General features: G+C 42.1%; 1 protein-coding gene across 1 annotated transcript in view; it reads left to right on the top strand.

Moving 5' to 3' along the window:
• The window catches only part of LOC117805454 (proton myo-inositol cotransporter-like), a 158,126-nt gene extending 141,988 nt beyond the window's left edge, over positions 1-16,138 (top strand). Inside the window, exons 7-10 of the mRNA XM_034674185.1 lie at positions 11,891-12,016; positions 12,228-12,346; positions 14,430-14,582; positions 15,551-16,138. Of these exons, the coding sequence (XP_034530076.1) occupies positions 11,891-12,016; positions 12,228-12,346; positions 14,430-14,582; positions 15,551-15,777 (625 nt within the window). The 3' untranslated portion in view covers positions 15,778-16,138. The remainder of the gene's footprint in view (positions 1-11,890; positions 12,017-12,227; positions 12,347-14,429; positions 14,583-15,550) is intronic.
• Positions 16,139-18,757: the final 2,619 nt, after the last annotated feature.

Here is an 18,757-nt window from a genome sequence, read left to right as displayed (position 1 = left end):
TGAGCCCATAAAAACAGGTAGTGTCACAACATTTGGGGAAGCCACACAGAGATATAATCAATTTCTCTTATATATTCCAGATGAATGAACCTCTGCTGGTCCATATGTAACACCAAACGTTACCGGAGGATCTGAACTCAGATTGCCTTTTGCAGCTTTCCATTGGAGTTCAGATTTTTCAACTCTTGCAATTTATTCCTGCGTATAATTTGCTTCATTCACACCACTAGACCACTACTCAAGTCTGTACATTGACTTAACATGTAATTCATGTGCATGGATGATTTTATTCAGGTTTGGTATGAACACCTCATAATGCTTTTCAACTACTCCCGTTACTGAGCAGCTTCAAGATATCTCCACTAGAGGGTGACATGAGAGTGGATTTTCATTCCTGTCCCATCCCACTCTTACAGAAAAAATGATTGTCCCGTCCCAATCAAGCGGCAACCTCCGGTCTAAAAATATGAGTCAATGCGGAAGTGTTAAAAGCTGCAGTTCATCGAGGATCCGCTTGAGGCTGGCTCCGGAAGTACCGGAAGTCACATACACATGAATGGGAAAAAGACAATCTTTACATCAGAAATAAACATGTTTACAGCCTGGTACAAAAGATGAGTGTAGTCTTGATAGCTCATTTCTCGACGTCCTCTCACTGTGAGGGGGCTGAATTTTTTTCTAATTCGGCAATTTCGAAGATATTGAGATTACTAGTCTTCCAATGAGAGGCACAGCTGACTGCAGCTGTTGGCTAGGAGGCTCAAAGCCCGCCTCTTTACGTCACACTGGCTCGACAGAAGCAATATGGCTGCCGCTGCCGATTGGCTTCAAAAAAGCGTTCAGAAACAGATGGGTGACCTCACAGATACTACGTCCATTATTTATACAGTCTGTGGTCCCAATCCCAGTCAAAAGTTTAGAAAAATTCCTGTCCCGTCCTACTCCTGGTAAAATGAATCCCGCTCCTGTACCGCTCCCATTCAGAATGACTCCTGCTCCTGTACCGCTCCCAGTCAGAATGACTCCTGCTCCTGTACCACTCCCATTCAGAATGACTCCCGTTCCTGTACCGCTCCCATTCAGAATGACTCCCGCTCCTGTACCGCTCCCATTCAGAATGACTCCCACTCCTGTACCACTCCCATTAAGAATGACTCCTGCTCCTGTACGGCTCCCATTCAGAATGACTCCTATGCCTGTACCGCTCCCATTCAGAATGACTCCCGCTCCTGTACCACTCCCATTCAGAATGACTCCTGCTCCTGTACCACTCCCATTCAGAATGACTCCTGCTCCTGTACCGCTCCCATTCAGAATGACTCCTATGCCTGTACCGCTCCCATTCAGAATGACTCCTGCTCCTGTACCGCTCCCATTCAGAATGACTCCCGCTCCTGTACCGCTCCCAGTCAGAATGACTCCTGCTCCTGTACCACTCCCATTCAGAATGACTCCCGTTCCTGTACCGCTCCCATTCAGAATGACTCCCGCTCCTGTACTGCTCCCATTCAGAATGACTCCCACTTCTATCCCGCTCCCATTCAGAATGACTCCTGCTCCTGTACTGCTCCCATTCAGAATGACTCCCGCTCCTGTACCGCTCCCTTTTTCTTTCTTCTTTTATTCTTTAGGTAATACATCCCTCAACGAACAAAGTGCATAAAGGCATTACCTTCACAGTTCACATAGTGTACCTGAGTTTTGGAAACTAAGACCAGAGCACTCATCTCGGGTTAGGTGGACGTTCCACTTGTGATTTTCTTCAACACTTCACTTTGACACCAGAGAGCCTGTTTGTTTTTGCATTATTTGCAGACGTTACACAGAAGTGCTCCTCCACCTGCAGCGCACTGATCAGCTGTTCAGGTCTGCAGCTTCAAATATAAAAATAAAAATACACCTACACTTAATAATGAGGGATTCTGACCGCGCCAATGTCATACCATTTACTGAGGACACACGAGGAAAAAGAGGAGAAACTTCAGAGCTAAACTGGAGGAGCAGGAGAGATCCAGAGTTACCTGTTGGAGCAGGTGTGTACACTGTGAGCTCATGTTTACAGTATACACACAATGAACCGAGAAAGCTTCTTTCTGTCACAAGTAAGATTTAACAACAGTCCCTCTAGAAACTTCCTGCTCCCGTTAACTTTTTATCCTGTACCGTCCCAATCACATGATAAATAGTGAAATTTGACTCCCATACAGCGGGAATCCTGTGACCCGTGGGATTCCTGAAGAAATTTCAGCCTCTAATTCCCACAAAAGCAGAAGTGTGTGTGTGTGTGTGTGTGTGTGTGTGTGTGTGTGTGTGTGTGTGTGTGTGTGTGTGTGTGTGTGTGTGTGTGTGTGTGTGTGTGTGTGCATGTGTGTATGTGTGCATGTGTGTATGTGTGTTTGGGCCTCCTCTGCTTTTGTATTCTCCTTTAACACAGCTCTTCACCAGGGTTGACATTTGGTGTCATTTGGAAAAAGGGACCTCAGCTACTATTCACCTTAAAGCTCTTCTGTTGTAAAAACACTTTCTACTCTACAATGTCAGCATATCAATCGAGAGGACACTCTCACTGATGGAGAGCAGGGGATATAATCCCTTTAAAAGAATACTTATGTTTAAGTTATTGCATGTTTTCATACGTATATTAAGACGTGCTTTCATATTTTTAATACAGTTTTGAATGAGTGCCAGGAAACATATGTCAAGTTTGTCGAAGCATCAGATTTGTGCCAGGAATTAATTTGTAACACAGGGTGTGAGTTGAATATTCATCTGTGTATTCGAGGAAGCCTGAGTCATACTTTGTAAAGCAGATTTCCTTCTGTTAGCCCTCACTTCATAGTAAATGGTTAAAACAAGCAGCACTATAAGGTTGTTGTGTAAATATTGTTGTTGTCTAAATGACTTAGTCATCTCCCAAGCTTTAAGGCTAAATCTGCAAAAAATGCTCTTTATTGTCTCAAAGGGCAAACACATGGAGGACCTGAGTGTGTTTTCATGTAAGTAAAGATCAGATGACTCTATCTCCCAATTTAGTCTCACCAACACAGACACAAGACAAAACTCATGTGTAACGCCGGTCTTTCATCATAACAACAAACGCTGCCTAATGGACTCGCTGTCCAGCACCCACTCAAGATAACACATACAAACAGAGACACAGTGGTAATTTGAAGAGATGAGTGCTTTCACCACACTGTATTGGCTTCAATGAGATCACTTTACTTCATACGAGCCCACACGTTGTCTTCTGACCAAGGCAGTGTCATAGTAGCCCCACAGCCATCACAGGCCTTTCAAGTCCAGTGAGGATTGGATGAACAATTGTAGAATGTATTAATCAATAAGGCGTCTCCTGGAGAGTTTTGTATGCATGTTACATCTGCGGCTACATATAGATTGGATTTCCAATAATGCATTACACATAAGAAGTGTATTTTATTTGATTGCATGTGAATTGATTGATCCCTCTGTCCTGGTGCCTCAGGCATGCTTGACTGGTGACTCTAAATTGCCTGTAGGTGTGACTGTGTGCATTACTGGTAGTTTGTCTCTGTGTATCAGCCATCAACTGAAAAAAAAAATTGGACGTAGTATCAGTGACGTCACCCAGCACGGTTTTGAAGCCAATCGTCAGCGGGTGCCATATTGGAAATGCTGAGCTAAGGCAAGTTTATTTATAAAGCATGTGAACATTGTACATGTTACATGTGAGGGGGGTCCAGGGTTGAGGTTGGGGTGGTGGGAGAGTAGTATCCGGAGGGTGGGCAAGTGGTTCAGAGTCACTGCTGTCATCCTGTGGTTGGCTCTCACTCTGCAGAGAGACCTTCGAGTGATGCGGAAGAGAGGGGGGAGGAGTTGTTGGGCGCAGGGGGACCTTGGGCTGATGCGGAGGAGACAGGGGGAGGTGTTCGTGCCTCAGACAGTGGAGAAAGTTGTCTGTAAGCCGCCTTGTTCCAAGCACGTTTAAGTGGGAACCCTGTCCTTTGAAGAGGTTGTCTTGTCCCCAGAACAGGTTGAAGTTGTCAATGAAGTTAGGTAGAGTAAACCGAAACAGTACTTAAGTAAAAGTACTGTTACTTTCTAATGATGTTACTCAAGTAGAAGTAAGAGTACTCATAGAAATAAGTACTTGAGTAAGAGTAAATAAGTACCTAAAAAAAAACTACTCAAGTAGTGAGTAACTTGTGAGTAGTATCATATATAGAATTGTACTGTTTTGGAAATGCTAATAACAATGTGAAGTGCTCACTGCCTTTAATAAAGTGACATAAATAGGAAAAGGCCAAAATGAATGCTGTTAGGCATGGTTTACTTTCAAACATTAAAGAAAGAGAAGCTGCACTGTGCACAAACTAATGTACCCGCTTTCATTTATTAAAACAAGCTAGAACTTCAAACTGTCTGAGATGTGATCAGAACTCCAGAACATCAATACTCCAACATTACAATAAAAAATATATCTATGCCTTCCAACCTTTCTTTTTTAACCTTTAACTTATTTTCAGTACATCTTACTTAAAAACATAACTTGAAAATACTAAAACAACTTGGAAGTGTTTGAAAAGGCCATGAACTCAGTCCTGAAGAATCTCTCTGAGGTGACTGTTGAGCTTCAGAAGCAGCTGTTTTTATTAGCATGCTACCTTACTGTTCTTATAAGTTACTTTAGATTACTGTCCAACATCTCTAACATATTAAGATTTAATGTTAACCAGTATGATCCTTAGCTTACCTAACTGATAACTCACCATGACATGTTTTTAAGATTTAATGTTAACCAGTATGATCCTTAGCTTACCTAACTGATAACTCACTATAACATGCTTTTTAAGATTTAATATTAACTAGTATGATCCTTACCTAACTGATAACTCACCATCACATGTTTTTAAGATTTAATATTGACCAGTATGATCCTTAGCTTACCTAACTGATAACTAACTATAACATGTTTTTAAGATTTAATATTAACTAGTATGATCCTTAGCTTACCTAACTGATAACTAACTATAACATGTTTTTAAGATTTAATATTGACCAGTATGATCCTTAGCTTACCTAACTGATAACTCACCATGACGTGTTTTTAAGATTTAATATTGACCAGTATGATCCTTAGCTTACCTAACTGATAACTCACTATAACATGTTTTTAAGATTTAATATTAACTAGTATGATCCTTACCTAACTGATAACTCACTATAACATGTTTTTAAGATTTAATATTAACTAGTATGATCATTAGCTTACCTAACTGATAACTCACCATGACATGTTTTTAAGATTTAATATTAACTAGTATGATCCTTACCTAACTGATAACTCACCATGACATGCTTTTAAGATTTAATATTAACCAGTATGATCCTAAGCTTACCTAACTGATAACTCACCATGACATGTTTTTAAGATTTAATTGTTCTATAAGCTCAAGATTTCCACCGTATAGGCAAAGTAAGCAGCTCATAATGTGACTGTTTCTCCTCGTCATTTAGAAGTTATAAGAGAGTCTGGATGTTGGGTAAAGGGTAAACATGTTCCTCCAAAGGGGACGCAGGTATAACGCAGCCTCTCTCCCCAGCTGTAGGTGGAGGCGGGGGCGGAGCTACTTCTCCGTTCATTCAGTGTTGAGGTTATTTATAGCTCTGGATCAGAAGGAGCTGCATGAGAGATGACTGAGTATAAAACATATAAAATGAAGAAAAAAAGGAATGGTAAAAGTAGCGACTGGACAGCCCAATGTAACAAAGTAAAAGTACATCTTTTTTAACACAAATGTACTTGAGTAGGAGTAAAAAGTACTGCAAAACAAATACTCTCAGTACATGTAACGGAGTAAATGTAACTCGTTACTACCCACCTCTGGTCACAGGCATTGGAAAGCCATGTAGTCAGTGAAAGCAGGCGGCTGAATTTGTTAATCCTTCTGTCAACTTGTTGGAGAGGTCCACTGATGAAAGACTGAACTTCCAGCTCGTCAAGTTTCTCAAAGAGTTTGAAAAAAGTCTTTTCTCAACAGTTCTGATTGGGCTTTCCTGGTGTCAACTGCACCCACATGCAAAATAATTCGTTGGACTCCTGGATGATTAGACAAAACTTTCGGGAGCAGTCTGGTGATATTAGTGACCATGGCACTTGGATAGCTGCATGTGATGATCCTCTCATTATATACAGCACTGATAGCTCCGTCTCTGACGAGCAGCATGTCTCTGTCCTTCACCTCTGGCACAGATTCTCTGTCTCTGTCTGCCTTGTGCTCCTTCTGTGTGCCACTGTTCATTTCACATATACTTTCATGAATCACATCCTACTTTCTCCCCCGTTTGTCACTTAAAACAGTGCTTAGTTCAGACAGTAGCTGAATTTTGTTGCTGAGCTGTATGCTCGATGATGTTGTATTTGCAGTCACTTTTCTTGTTGTCAGACGTTTTGGCTTAGCACCAAGTGTATGTCAGGTGGCATCAGTCTACTCTTTAGAAGGTTTCAGAAAAGACACTGTATCATCCAGGTTTAGGTTCTCAGCAGTTGCACTATGGTTAACTTTGCCATGATGAGTGGTAATTTGTGTGTTCTGGTTAGCCCCAGACTTACCTATCTCACCCCTAGCTGTTATTGGAAGTGTGTCATGAAGCCCTTTTTCCGCTTCAAGAGTAAAACTCCTTGTCTGGAGGACAGCAATTTCTTATAAGACTCTTTGACAGTTTTTGCATGAAGACTCTGTTTTACGAGATTTGGGAGACTGTAGTGCATCATTAAAGATCCTGGGGCTTGCTGATGTCACACAAACTCCCCTGGAAACTCTGTGAAAAGATGAAAAATGGTAGCTGACCTCCTAATTACTGTCCAAGTGATTTATAAATCTCCAAAATCCAGTGCCCATTACTTTTAGTGGAAGAAAAGGGGGGATATAAGCAAAGCACTAAAGCGTCTACACTCTAGGAAAGCAGGAAGCTCAAACAAAACTTCAGCTAGTGTGAGGTAAAGAGGCGGGCCTTTGGCCTTTGGCCTTTTCACTAACAGCTACAGGGTGCCCACCTGTCAATAAAGTCAGTCATGTCCTTATTTGGGCAAAACTTGCAAGTTTAATATCTTCAAAAATAACACAGTGTGTGCCGATAGAGAGATTAGCTACTCAGACCTAAATCGTTTTTTGAACCAGGTTGTAAACATGTTATACTACAGCCGCAAAAGCTACTACTACTGTCTGTCTCACGCTGGAAATAATGCCCGTCCAAAAACAAGAAAAAAAACTTATTTCAAGGTTCTTTTACCTTGAAATAAGCAAAAAAATCTGCCAATAGAACAAGTGAAAATTTGCTTGGTAAGATTTTTTAAAATAAGACGTAATATTTAGAAAACTTTGATCTTAAAATTAGCAGGGAACTCTTATTTTAATCAATATTTTACCTGTATTTTAAATCTTAGTGTTACAGAATAAGACAGTTAGTATTTTTTCACTCCAAAAAAGATTTTTCACTAATACATTTCATATCAACTTCTTCATTTGAGATATATTCACCTTCATTTGAGTTGTATTATAGCGACACTTCTCTACGTTTAAGACCATCTTGTACTTGAAATAAGATGACAAAGTTGAATTTGAGCATTTTGAGATATAATGTCTTCTCATAGTGAGCTGGATATACTAATATTCAGTCATGTTGTTTTTTAGGATAAGACAGCTATGCTCTAAAGTAGGTGTTTCATTGTGTGCATGTAGTTTGAGGATGAATATTTTTATCTGATTTAGAAGAAACAGTGCCTGAAAACTGAAACCCACCCTTAAAAAAACAACTTCTCTTTCTTTCTTTCTTTCATTCTTTCTTTCTTTTTTCCTTCCTGTATTCCTTTCATTCTTTCTTTCTATCTGTATGTCTTTCTTTCTTTCTTTCTGTATTTCTTTCTTTCATCAATGGAGCTGTTTTCTGATAGATTCTCCAATAAAAGTCATTTACTTAAATCAAGTAAAGGGTTTGTCTTAAATCAAGATTATCCATCTTCTACAAATAAGATCTCAGCTTGAAAAATGTCTGAAATGTTAAATAAACCTTGTTTCTTCTAAATTACAACTCAAAACAAGATCATTTCAAGATTGTTTGACTTAAGATATTTAAGATGTCTTAAAACAAGTCCCTCTATCTTGCTCAAATGTTACTTGTTAAGTAAATTTATCCTAAATAAAGTTGGAGAAGACATTTTGACTAAAAATTAGACAATTTCACTTGGTAAGATTTTTAGTTTTTGCAGTGCATCGCTATCATCTCTCTCTCTCTCTCTCTCTCTCTCTCTCTCTCTCTCTCTCTCTCTCCCTCTCTCTCTCTCTCTCTCTCTCTCTCCCTCTCTCTCTCTGTCTCTTCAGTTTCTGTCTGAGAAGAAAGTTACAAAATGTGACTGTGTACTGCATGGTGGGAGGAGGAGGGTTAATGGTCAACTGTTAACCCTTACACAGTATGCGTGAGTGAATCCACAGCACACGTTGACAGCCTCGAGCTGTCTTCTACAAGTAGATCAGGATAGAGTTGAGAGAAATGTACACCACAGTAAGTGACAAAGGGTGAGGTGGTCTTTGCTGCTTGTGCTGACTCTATGGATGGTGTTGAAACATCATTCATGGATATTGTGTAGTATAATGTATGCATTAGAAGAACAAATTAAGCATACAGTGAAATGCTCAGACTGCTCCATAGCCCTACATGCCTGACACAGTAGTAAATGATAATATAAACAGGGGTCTCTCTTCCTCCCTCTCTCCCTCGGTTCAACAGGGTGGCACTGATTCACTGTCACACAGTGCATGATCGAATGAATAATCAGACCAGAGAGAGAGAGAGAGAGAGAGAGAGAGAGAGAGAGAGAGAGAGAGAGAGAGAGAGAGAGAGAGAGAGAGAGAGAGAGATGATAGTGATGAGTCGGATAGTAGTAGTAGTAGCTGGTGCTGCTGGAGTCCGGCACGTCTGTAGCTGCTGGAATCTGGAACGTTGCAAGGAAAAGCTTCCTTTTAACAGGCAGAAACCTCGAGCAGCACCAGACTCATACCAGACAGCCATCTGCCTCGACTGAGTTGGGGTTTGAAAGAGGGATAGAGGAGATTAAAAGGGAGAGAAAGAGAGAGAGAGCGATGAGACAGGTAGTAGTAGTAATAGTAGTAGCTGTTGCCGCTGGAGTTCGACACGTCCACAGCAGCAGTCCGTCTACAGCAGCAACTCAGAGGAACCTACGAGACAAGGGAGCTCTATATTGAGCTAGCAGCAAGGACAAACTTCCTTTAACAGGCAGAAACCTCGAGCAGAACCAGACTCATGTTAGACAGCCATCTGCCTCGACCGAGTTGGGTCTGGGAAGAAGGATAGAGGAGAATGAGAGAGAGAGAGAGAATCAGAATCAGAATCAGAATCAGCTTTATTCGCCAAGTATGCTTGAACACACAAGGAATTTGACTTTGGTAAACTGTGCTCTCTTTGTACAAGGCATAAGAATAGGAATAAGAATAAGAACTACAATAAAAAATAAAATGAAAATATAATAACAATAACCTTAGCTATAAATACAAAGAAACAACAAATAGCTTGACTAATATGTACAGGCTAAAATAATATGATAAAGTGCAGTGGTGAGTTGCAGAGGTAGTTTTACATTATAAAATAGAAGTTAAATAATACAAAAAATAGAAATATGGAATTCTGCTTGAGAATTGTTGCATTGTATATCTACATGTATATTTACAGAGAGTATTTATCTGACAGGTATGACACTGTTATGGTTTAGTGTTCATCAGAGTGACAGCCTGGGGGAAGAAACTGTTCTTATGGCGGGTTGTTTTGGCGCACAGTGATCTGTAGCGCCTGCCGGAGGGGAGGAGTTTGAAGAATTTGTGTCCAGGGTGTGAGGGGTCAGCGGTAATGCTCCCTGCCCGTTTCCTGGCCCGGGACCGGTACAAGTCCTGGATGGGGGGCAGGTCGACACCGATGATTTTCTCTGCAGTCCTTATAGTCCGCTGCAGTCTGTGTTTGTCTAGTTTGGTTGCAGAGCCAAACCAGACAGTGATGGAGGTACACAGAACAGACTGGATGATGGAGGTGTAGAACATGATCAGCAGCTCCTGAGGCAGGTTGAACTTCCTGAGCTGATGCAGGAAGTACATCCTCTGCTGGGCCTTTTTTCTGATTGTGTCTATGTGGGAGGTCCACCTCAGGTCCCGGGAAATAGTGGATCCCAGGAACCTGAAAGAGTCCACAGTAGACACAGTGCTGTTCAGGATGGTGAGGGGGGGGGAGTGGGGGTGGGCTTCTCCTGAAGTCCACTGTCATCTCTACCGTCTTGAGCGGGTTCAGCTCCAGATGGTTCTGACTACACCAGAGGGCCAGCTGTTCCACCTCCTGTCTGTAAGCAGACTCGTCTCCGTCCTGGATGAGACCGATGACGGTGGTGTCGTCTGCAAACTTCAGGAGTTTCACCGAGGGGTCTCCTGAGGTGCAGTCATTGGTGTAGAGGGAGAAGAGCAGTGGGGAGAGAACACATCCCTGTGGGGCGCCAGTGCTGATGGTCCGGGTGCTGGATTTGATGCTCCCCAGCCTCACCTGCTGTCTCCTGTCCGTCAGGAAGTTGGTGATCCACTGACAGATGGAGGCCGGCACTGTGAGCTGGGTGAGTTTCTGGTGCAGGATGTCTGGTATGATGGTATTGAACGCAGAGCTGAAGTCCACAAACAGGATCCTAGCGTAGGTCCTGGGGGAGTCCAGGTGATGCAGGATGTAGTTCAGACCCATATTGACTGCATCCTCCACCGACCTGTTTGCCCGATAGGCAAACTGCAGGGGAGTCTGGAACGTCCACAGCAGCAGTCCGTCTGCAGCAGCAACTCAGAGGAACCTACGAGACAAGGGAGCTCTATAAGGTCTATGGTTAGTAACTTTAACGGGACAGGGAGAGTTAAAGTAAGTGATGGGGGAGATAGGATCCCATTGTGTAATGGGGTGTGAATAAAATCATTGGCAAGAATGAATTACATGTAAAGTCAACGTAGAGATGCAAATAGACCTGAGTAGAGGTCTGGCAGTGCGAATTCTGCGACCCAAATGACGCAAATTCATTTGCGCGAATATTTCACAGGAGTGAAAATATCTGAACTCCTATCTGAACGCAGCGACAGCCAATCAGCGTGCAGATCACCAGGTGACGTGTGTTGTGTGACGTATGGACCAGCGGAGATTCATTCATCTGGAATATGTGGGACACTTTGATTCTATCTCTGTGCAGCTTCCCTGAACTCTGTGACTCTACATGTTTTTATGGGATCAGGAATAAACAGGAGCTCACTGTGAGGACAGAGAGGGAGGAGGATTATCTGCTGAGTTGTGAAAAACTTTGTCTGTCACTTGAATCCAGCTATCAGTTGTAGTAGGAAGTTAGCTCCGCCCCCTTTAGCATACCCGGCTTCCCCATTCAATATCCGCAAGTTCAACCTTGTTTGATAACAACAGACTAGTGTGGCGTAGGAACCCCGCCTCGCGAAAATGTGCGTCTTTGGCACTCGTGTACGCATGATTTTGACGCCCAAATTGAGCGAGTCATTCACACAAATATAGCGAGAATATAGGCAGTCTAAGCCTATAGCAGCATAACTAAGAGCTGGTCCAAGCCTGAGTCAGCTCTATCTATAAGCTTTATCATAAAGGACAATTTTAAGCCTTATGTAATATATATTATATAATATATAATAACATTATATGAAATGCATAAAAAATGTCAGATTTCAACATTGGAATCTTATCTTGTAAGCAAAATCACATGAAAACATGAAAAGTAAAGGAATGTGACTCCAAGGTGTGCTGTGAATGTGTTAACACAAACTAAAGCCAATGTTCAGTGTCTCTGCCATATACCTCTCAGGTGGTGTGAGCCCTGTATGCTGGACCCAAGATGTGGTTTCTGTTACCGTGAGAATGGCTCAGCACTCCTCACCTCCTCCTGTGTTCCAGTCAATAAGGCCACCACTGAGCAGGCAGCATGGGGCAGGTGAGTCACAGGATGCTGTGTGGGTATGTGAATGTGTGAAGGATGCAATGGGGGGGTTGAAACTGTAACAGAAGAACTTCTTGATAGAGTAAGATTATATTGTATGTAGAAGATTTTGTCAAGTCCAAATACTTAATCTGAAATGACAGCTTTCAGATTAAAAGGACAGCCAGCAGGAAGAGTGACTAACAAGCATGTGTCCCCCTTCTAGATGCTCCAATTCCAGCCTGATGAAAGATCAGACCTACTGGGCGTACAACTACTGTCCCACCTCCTACTCTTGGCTAGTTTTACTGGGACTGGTGCTCTACTTGGCGGCTTTTGCTCCAGGTGAGTGTTTAAACGTGCCGTAGACCTCCTGCTGCTGTGGACGTTCCAGACTCCAGCCTTTCCAGACATGCTGAGCTCAAGCAGCAACAGCTACTTCTATTACTGTCCATCTCATCTCTCTCTCTCTCTCTCTCTCTCTCTCTCTCTCTCTCTCTCTCTCTCTCTCTCTCTCTCTCTCTCTCTCTCTCTCTCTCTCTTTCCAACCCCAAGTAGGTCTAGGCAGATGGCTGTCTAACATGAGTCTGGTTCTGCACAAGTTTTCTGCCTCTCAAAAGGAAGATTTTCCCTGCCGCTGTAACTAGCTAAATACTGTGAGGTGCTCTTCTCATGGTGGATTAAGAATTAAGATGAGATTAGTTAGTCCTGTCAGTAAGAGGTGACTGGATCTGATCCTGTCTTGATGTTGGGTCTTTGCTAATAATTTAACTTAGAGTACAGTACGGTCTAGACCTGCCTTGTTTGTTAGCATCCAAGTGTTAGGACCATGTTAACTTAAAATTCAAGTAATAGCTTGAACTGGTTTATCTACTTGTCTGAACAGTCTTTATCTGCTGCAGAAGAATGAGTCATAAAAATAAGCTCCAAAATAGCTACTGAGTCACCATTTGATGAGATTATTGCTGATGTTAATATTTCACTTTAGGCGTTTTTCGACCAGAGGAACTTTACCCTGGAACTACGTGCATTTCTACCGTTGGACCCAGGGTCTAAATTTAGTTCAGGGGTAGATAATCTCCCCCCTAAAAGCCCCTGCTCTAGGGGGTAGTACTTTTCAAAGGTCCCAGGACTTTCAGGGTGCAGGGCCTGCAATGCTGAACGTGTCTGATTGGTAGAGTAACCGCAGTGTTTTTATTCCTCCCTCCGTCCACAATAACATCACACACATCTGTGATTCACTTGATTTCTCTTTCTTTCATTAGTTTTTATTTGTTCTATCTTTTTTGTATGTGTGTGTACTTTTTAAAAGAAGAAGCTGTGATTCTCTTGATTTAGCAGCTTGTAACAGTAGTCTTCTCTCAGTCCACCGTGAATGCGTCTCTCCTCCCGGTGTTCCAGTTTTAAAAGTGACCCTGTAAACTGGAGACCTTCAGATGAACGTGTCAGTGTTTGTGGAGTTTACACAGCTGTTGAAACACAGAGGGAGTTCCTGGGAATGCAAACTAGTTTAGTTTTTATTAAAATTTCAAAATATCTTCATCAGATATTTAATGATCGTCTAAAGATGTTTATGAGGGATGCATCCGGCTGAAAGTCTCCAGTTAACAGGGTCGCTGTTTAAACCAAAACACCGGTCGATCTCTGCCACGGCTTTTTGAGTTCAAAAGGATTTTAAAGGCGTGTTGAAACGTCTTTGCTACTCGAGCTTATCTCCTCTCACGTGTTGATTCAGTGAATCCATCTGTGATGAAATATAGCACCATCTAAAACAGCGCCAGCTGAGTCTCTTCGTGCTAACAGGCTAACTGTTGTGTTGCTCATAATGATACCTGCCTGTCCGTCTGCTTCTATGGTGTCATCTGTGATGAATGGCATTCCTCTTTGTTTTACTGCCCTCTACTGGTCTGGTGGTGGAGTGCATTTACTTTTTCTTTCCTGGCCTGATTTGCACAATCTACCTGGGGCTTCGGCCCCGCGGTCCAAACGCAGACAACAATGGGGGCACAGGAACCTTTTAGTTCAGGGTAAAGTAGTTCTGGGGGCTAAAAGACCCCGGAACTCTTGGTCGAAATGCCCCTTATCACTATCATCACCTTCTCTCTCTGTCTTATTCTCCTCTATCCTTCTGTCCAACCCAAAGGCAGATGTCTGTCTAACATGAGTCTGGTTCTGCTCAAGGTTTCTGCCTGTTAAAAGGAAGTTTTTCCTACCACTCTACCTTATTCTAGTCTCACAGAGCCCCATGCATGGCTGCAGATGCTAAATCTTCTTTTTCATTATTCCTGTGTTAATCAATCATCACATATAGGACAGCTTCACCACAAATGCCACATGATCAAAAGATAAACCACACCTTTATGCTGCCGCTTTTGATTGAACCTTTCCTCATCTCCAAATAATGTGATCCTTGATCTTTCTCTTATAGGGATGGGACCAATGCCATGGACAATCAACTCAGAGATCTACCCTCTGTGGGCAAGGAGTACAGGGAATGCATGTGCAGCTGGGGTTAACTGGACCTTCAACATCCTGGTGTCAGTCACTTTTCTCCACATGGCACAGTATTTCACTTACTATGGTGAGTTTTAAGGCTGCAGAACTGAAAATGTTGAAGAGCTTTAATTGTGGCGGGGAAACATCTTCCATCATTTATTTTACATACATTACCCAGTCAAGCTGAAGTAGGCATAAGAAATCAAGCTACACTTCCCTGTCAATTATCCAAATCTGTCAATCCGTATGAAACCCCAACCCAGAAGATCTATTATTGCATAAGAACATAATTTCCAGTAAGGTAGCAACAGCTGACTGCCACCCCCAAGGCATGATCTACCTTTCCCTGACTCCTCTGTACCTCCTCAATATGCTTCAACAGCAGGTTTCTCCTCAGACAGGAAGGGACTGACCTTTTGTAGAGCTGGTAATCGATGCAGCAAGGGTGATTGTGGAGTCGTCCTATGACGTGGCTGGTTAATTAGCAATTTGAGTGATATGTCCATTCATGTAGTCTGAAAAAACACAACGACGTGAGAGAAACTGTGATGGTAGTTAGTGTACTGCACTCTCGACTGTTGCTTTGAAATGTCATTCTGATTTGAGGAGGAGAAAATAGAGATCACAGAGGTCAGGAAATCTCATTAAACCTCTGTCAATGTGTTTCTGTATAAATTCCTGTTTGTCAGTAGGTTTCTCTTACTGTTGTATATCCTCCTTCTTTTGCACAGATGTAATGCCATGTTGACAGGAGTGTATTACTTCCACTTGAAAGTATGGGGACAAGCTATATTTCAATTTGCTTAAAACATTTCTATTTGACAGTGCACACTTGTTCATTGAAATTTGTTGGCAGTCAACATCCAATAACAGCGACCCTCAGGATCTGCTGTCACCGCCAGTGTTTCGTGTTTCCCTGATAAATGAGAACAGAACTTGTAAATAACAAGTGACACTGCTCTCAAAAGCTGCAACATTGTGTTACTTGTGTTTGTGGGTGGCTGTCCTTAGTGACACTGTGCGCTTTTTTTTTTTTTCTTCCCATCTCCCCAGGAGCTTTTTTCCTCTACTCCAGCTTGGCTTTGCTGGGTTTCTTCTTCATATTCGGGTGCCTGCCAGAAACAAAAGGCCGACGTCTGGAGGAGATAGAAGCTCTGTTTGAAAACCAGCTTTGTTCCTGCGGAGCCTCAGATTCGGACGAGGGAAGGCAGGTCGAATACATCCGAGTCAAAGGGTCCAACTACCATCTATCGGACAACGATGCATCTGATGTGGACTAGGCTGTTTCTGTGTGTGTAGACTTCATTTCGGGTGTTTCATGCACTTTGGTGATAATAACTTAGTAGTAGTGATGTTCGTTACATTTGTATTTTCCCCTGTGTAAGCTGGGAGACCAATGGTCTATAATGAGGTAGAGAATCTTACAGTTTTAAGGCCTTTTGCTTGCTTCAGGAGTGTGATGGAGTTCACTTTCAATGCAGGAATCCACAATCAATGGTAGTGCTTCGGCAGTTAGCAGACTGATTATCAACATTTTATTTTTTAACCTATTTTCGAAATTGAATGCAAACTGACTCCAGTGGTCAACCATGTACCCTAAATATCTCCATTGTGATAGGCTTAAACTTAGAGCTGGGCGATATTGAAAAAGATGTTATCGCAATACTCATCATGAAAAATACGAAATCATTATTTCATTTGAATGTAAAGGCAGATTTTTGGTCCTGAATATGAGTTGATGAAACCAGCTTGTAATCAGCTTCTCTGATAAGCTTCTTGAATCCCTCATTTTTGTCAGTAGCTAACAGGAAGCAGGTCTTTTGTGTAAGATGAGATTTTTGTGAAGTTTTACTTACAAACACGGTTATTCAGTGTTCAATTTTACAGTGTCACGGTGGACATTAGAAGTTAATAGTTAACACAGAGTCGACACAGGGCCCGATCTACTACAGGTTTACGTGTATAAAAACACGTGCAAACTTGATAGTGCGCGCAAAGCTGACGTACTAACCGGGAGCACTGAGGATTGCTTCTTTCAAATGAGCAAAATAGCACTCGCTATCCATTTAGCGTGTTTGCCTTCATGAATATGCAGAATACATGTAGATCATCAGGACGCGCAAAATACTGGGAGGAGGAGATGCAAATGTAATCATTTAGCAAACGCGTTTGATTTATCAAACCTGAAGCAGATAGCAGGCGCTGTTTTTGCGTCTATATTTAGCACGTTTGAAAGGCAGGTGCAAACTGGCACAGCGTTACGCACACATGGCTGCGGTCACTGTAAAGCTCATCATAACATCGCTTTACAACATGCTGGGCTTACAAGCATTACAAAATGTTTTAGTCAATCAAACCAAGAGAACAAAATAATAATAATAAAACAACACAAATTCAAAGCAGTTCAGCACCACGGATAGCGACCGCATCATTCTGACACCCACTTTAACTTTTTCATATAATGAGAGCACAGTAGGTCACTGTATCAACAGATATAAAGTTTAGTCAAATTGGCACAGCGTCACACATCTTCACATACAAACAAAAAATCAATATGAAGTACTCGGCCTACTCACCACTGTTTGGACAAGCCTTAAGCTCCGCGGACTTGTCCACGATGCACTATATGTCCATTTTCTTTGATCTGTCATTCTCAATAGATAACATGACATGTCCACTCAGTCTCTCCTGTCCCATCGTGCTCATCAAGGGGTTTTTAGTTAGTTTTAACTTGGAGAATGAGCGCTCACTGAGCTGCGCCAGGCAGCTCTGCGTAACTCCTCATCTCGTGCTTGCAGCAGTGTGTTGGGGTGAATTGACTCAAACATGTTCACAGTTCCATTTAAGCTGGTGAATCTTTGGGACAGTTGCTGGATGATGATATCAGTCATTGAAAACGTTCACCCGAAAGTTGCTCCCTGGGACAGTGAGGCGACTGTCTTCATCCAAGTGACGCCTAACTTTTCTAGAGCAAGAGTGGCAGACTAAGCCTCATCAAGTCGCTCTCTAAACTCCATCAAAACACTGATTGCGTTTTGGAGTAGAGTACATGCGTTTATTTCATCGGCAGATCTTCTGTTTTTTCTCACATCATTCACCTTTTCACAGATGGCCTCCCACATCGCGTTTCTAACGCTGAGATGTCTCTGCTGGAGTTCACCGATGTGTTTATTTCCCTCCTCCACAAAGACCTCCAACTCCATGTCTTTAAACTTCATTTATCACTTAAGACCACTCTGTTCTCTCAAACTCTACATGGTGACAGCAGATAGCACACGCAAAATCCTCATTAAAGGGCGGTCCGCACCACTTTTGCACTCGTTATCATTTGCGCACACAGTCTTAGTAGATCACCCGCAACACGCCCAGAAATAACACGTGCAAAATTAGTATTTGCACACGCAAATTAGCGCTCGTTATTTGGGATCTTAGTAGATCAGGCCCACAGTGTCAGACTAACGACCCTGCTTTGAGCTGCTAGGTTTGCAGTTTTCTTCAGTGACGCTCGTTTCAGCTGTGTTTACATTCTGCTCCAAACATCTTTAAGCCCGCCTACCTCTTACCCTGCAAAATGATTGGCTGTTCAATGTCGTCTTCTCTTCTGTTAATGTTGGGTGGCAAGTAGCGTTAATGGCACATTAGCGCCCCCTCCGTTTCCAGTGGTTGGGGGGTGTAATTATAGGGGTAAATATATCAAATCTATATCACACATTTGTTATATTTATATTGAAAAAAATCACATCACGATAATTATCATTATCAAATTATCGCCCAGCCCTACTTCAACTTTTTGACACATAATTGTCTTTTTGTGGACACTAAGACAAGAAACGACTGTTGAACACACACTGTATGTACAAAATACAAGGGACACTTCCCTTTCTCATGACCAGTGAAGATAATGGTCTCTACTAATATTTATTATTGATGTTATACATACAGTACAAGCCATCCTTCAGCATTATGTTGGAATACATTTCCAGTGAGAGCTCTATTTAAAAGGTTAATAAATGCAGTCTTGGAAACCAGGTTTGTGCATTCACTGTTGACAAAAGAACAGTTGTAACTAATGTTGATTTCAATTACCATTATGCCTTTATACTAAACACATCTCAGTTAAATGTTCCTAATGCTTGTAGCTTGGCACAGTGATGTCAGTTTGTCATCTGAAGATTGTTGCAGTTTGTGGTTCTTGTGATATTTTTATGAAAATCGAACACCAGAGATGTACAGTATATAATTCAAGTTTGGAACACTTGA

The sequence above is a fragment of the Notolabrus celidotus genome, chromosome 21 (genome assembly GCF_009762535.1).
Source record: "Notolabrus celidotus isolate fNotCel1 chromosome 21, fNotCel1.pri, whole genome shotgun sequence".
Lineage (NCBI taxonomy): Eukaryota > Metazoa > Chordata > Actinopteri > Labriformes > Labridae > Notolabrus > Notolabrus celidotus.
Note: the sequence above shows the minus strand (reverse complement) of the source record. Positions and strands in the feature narration are given on the sequence as shown.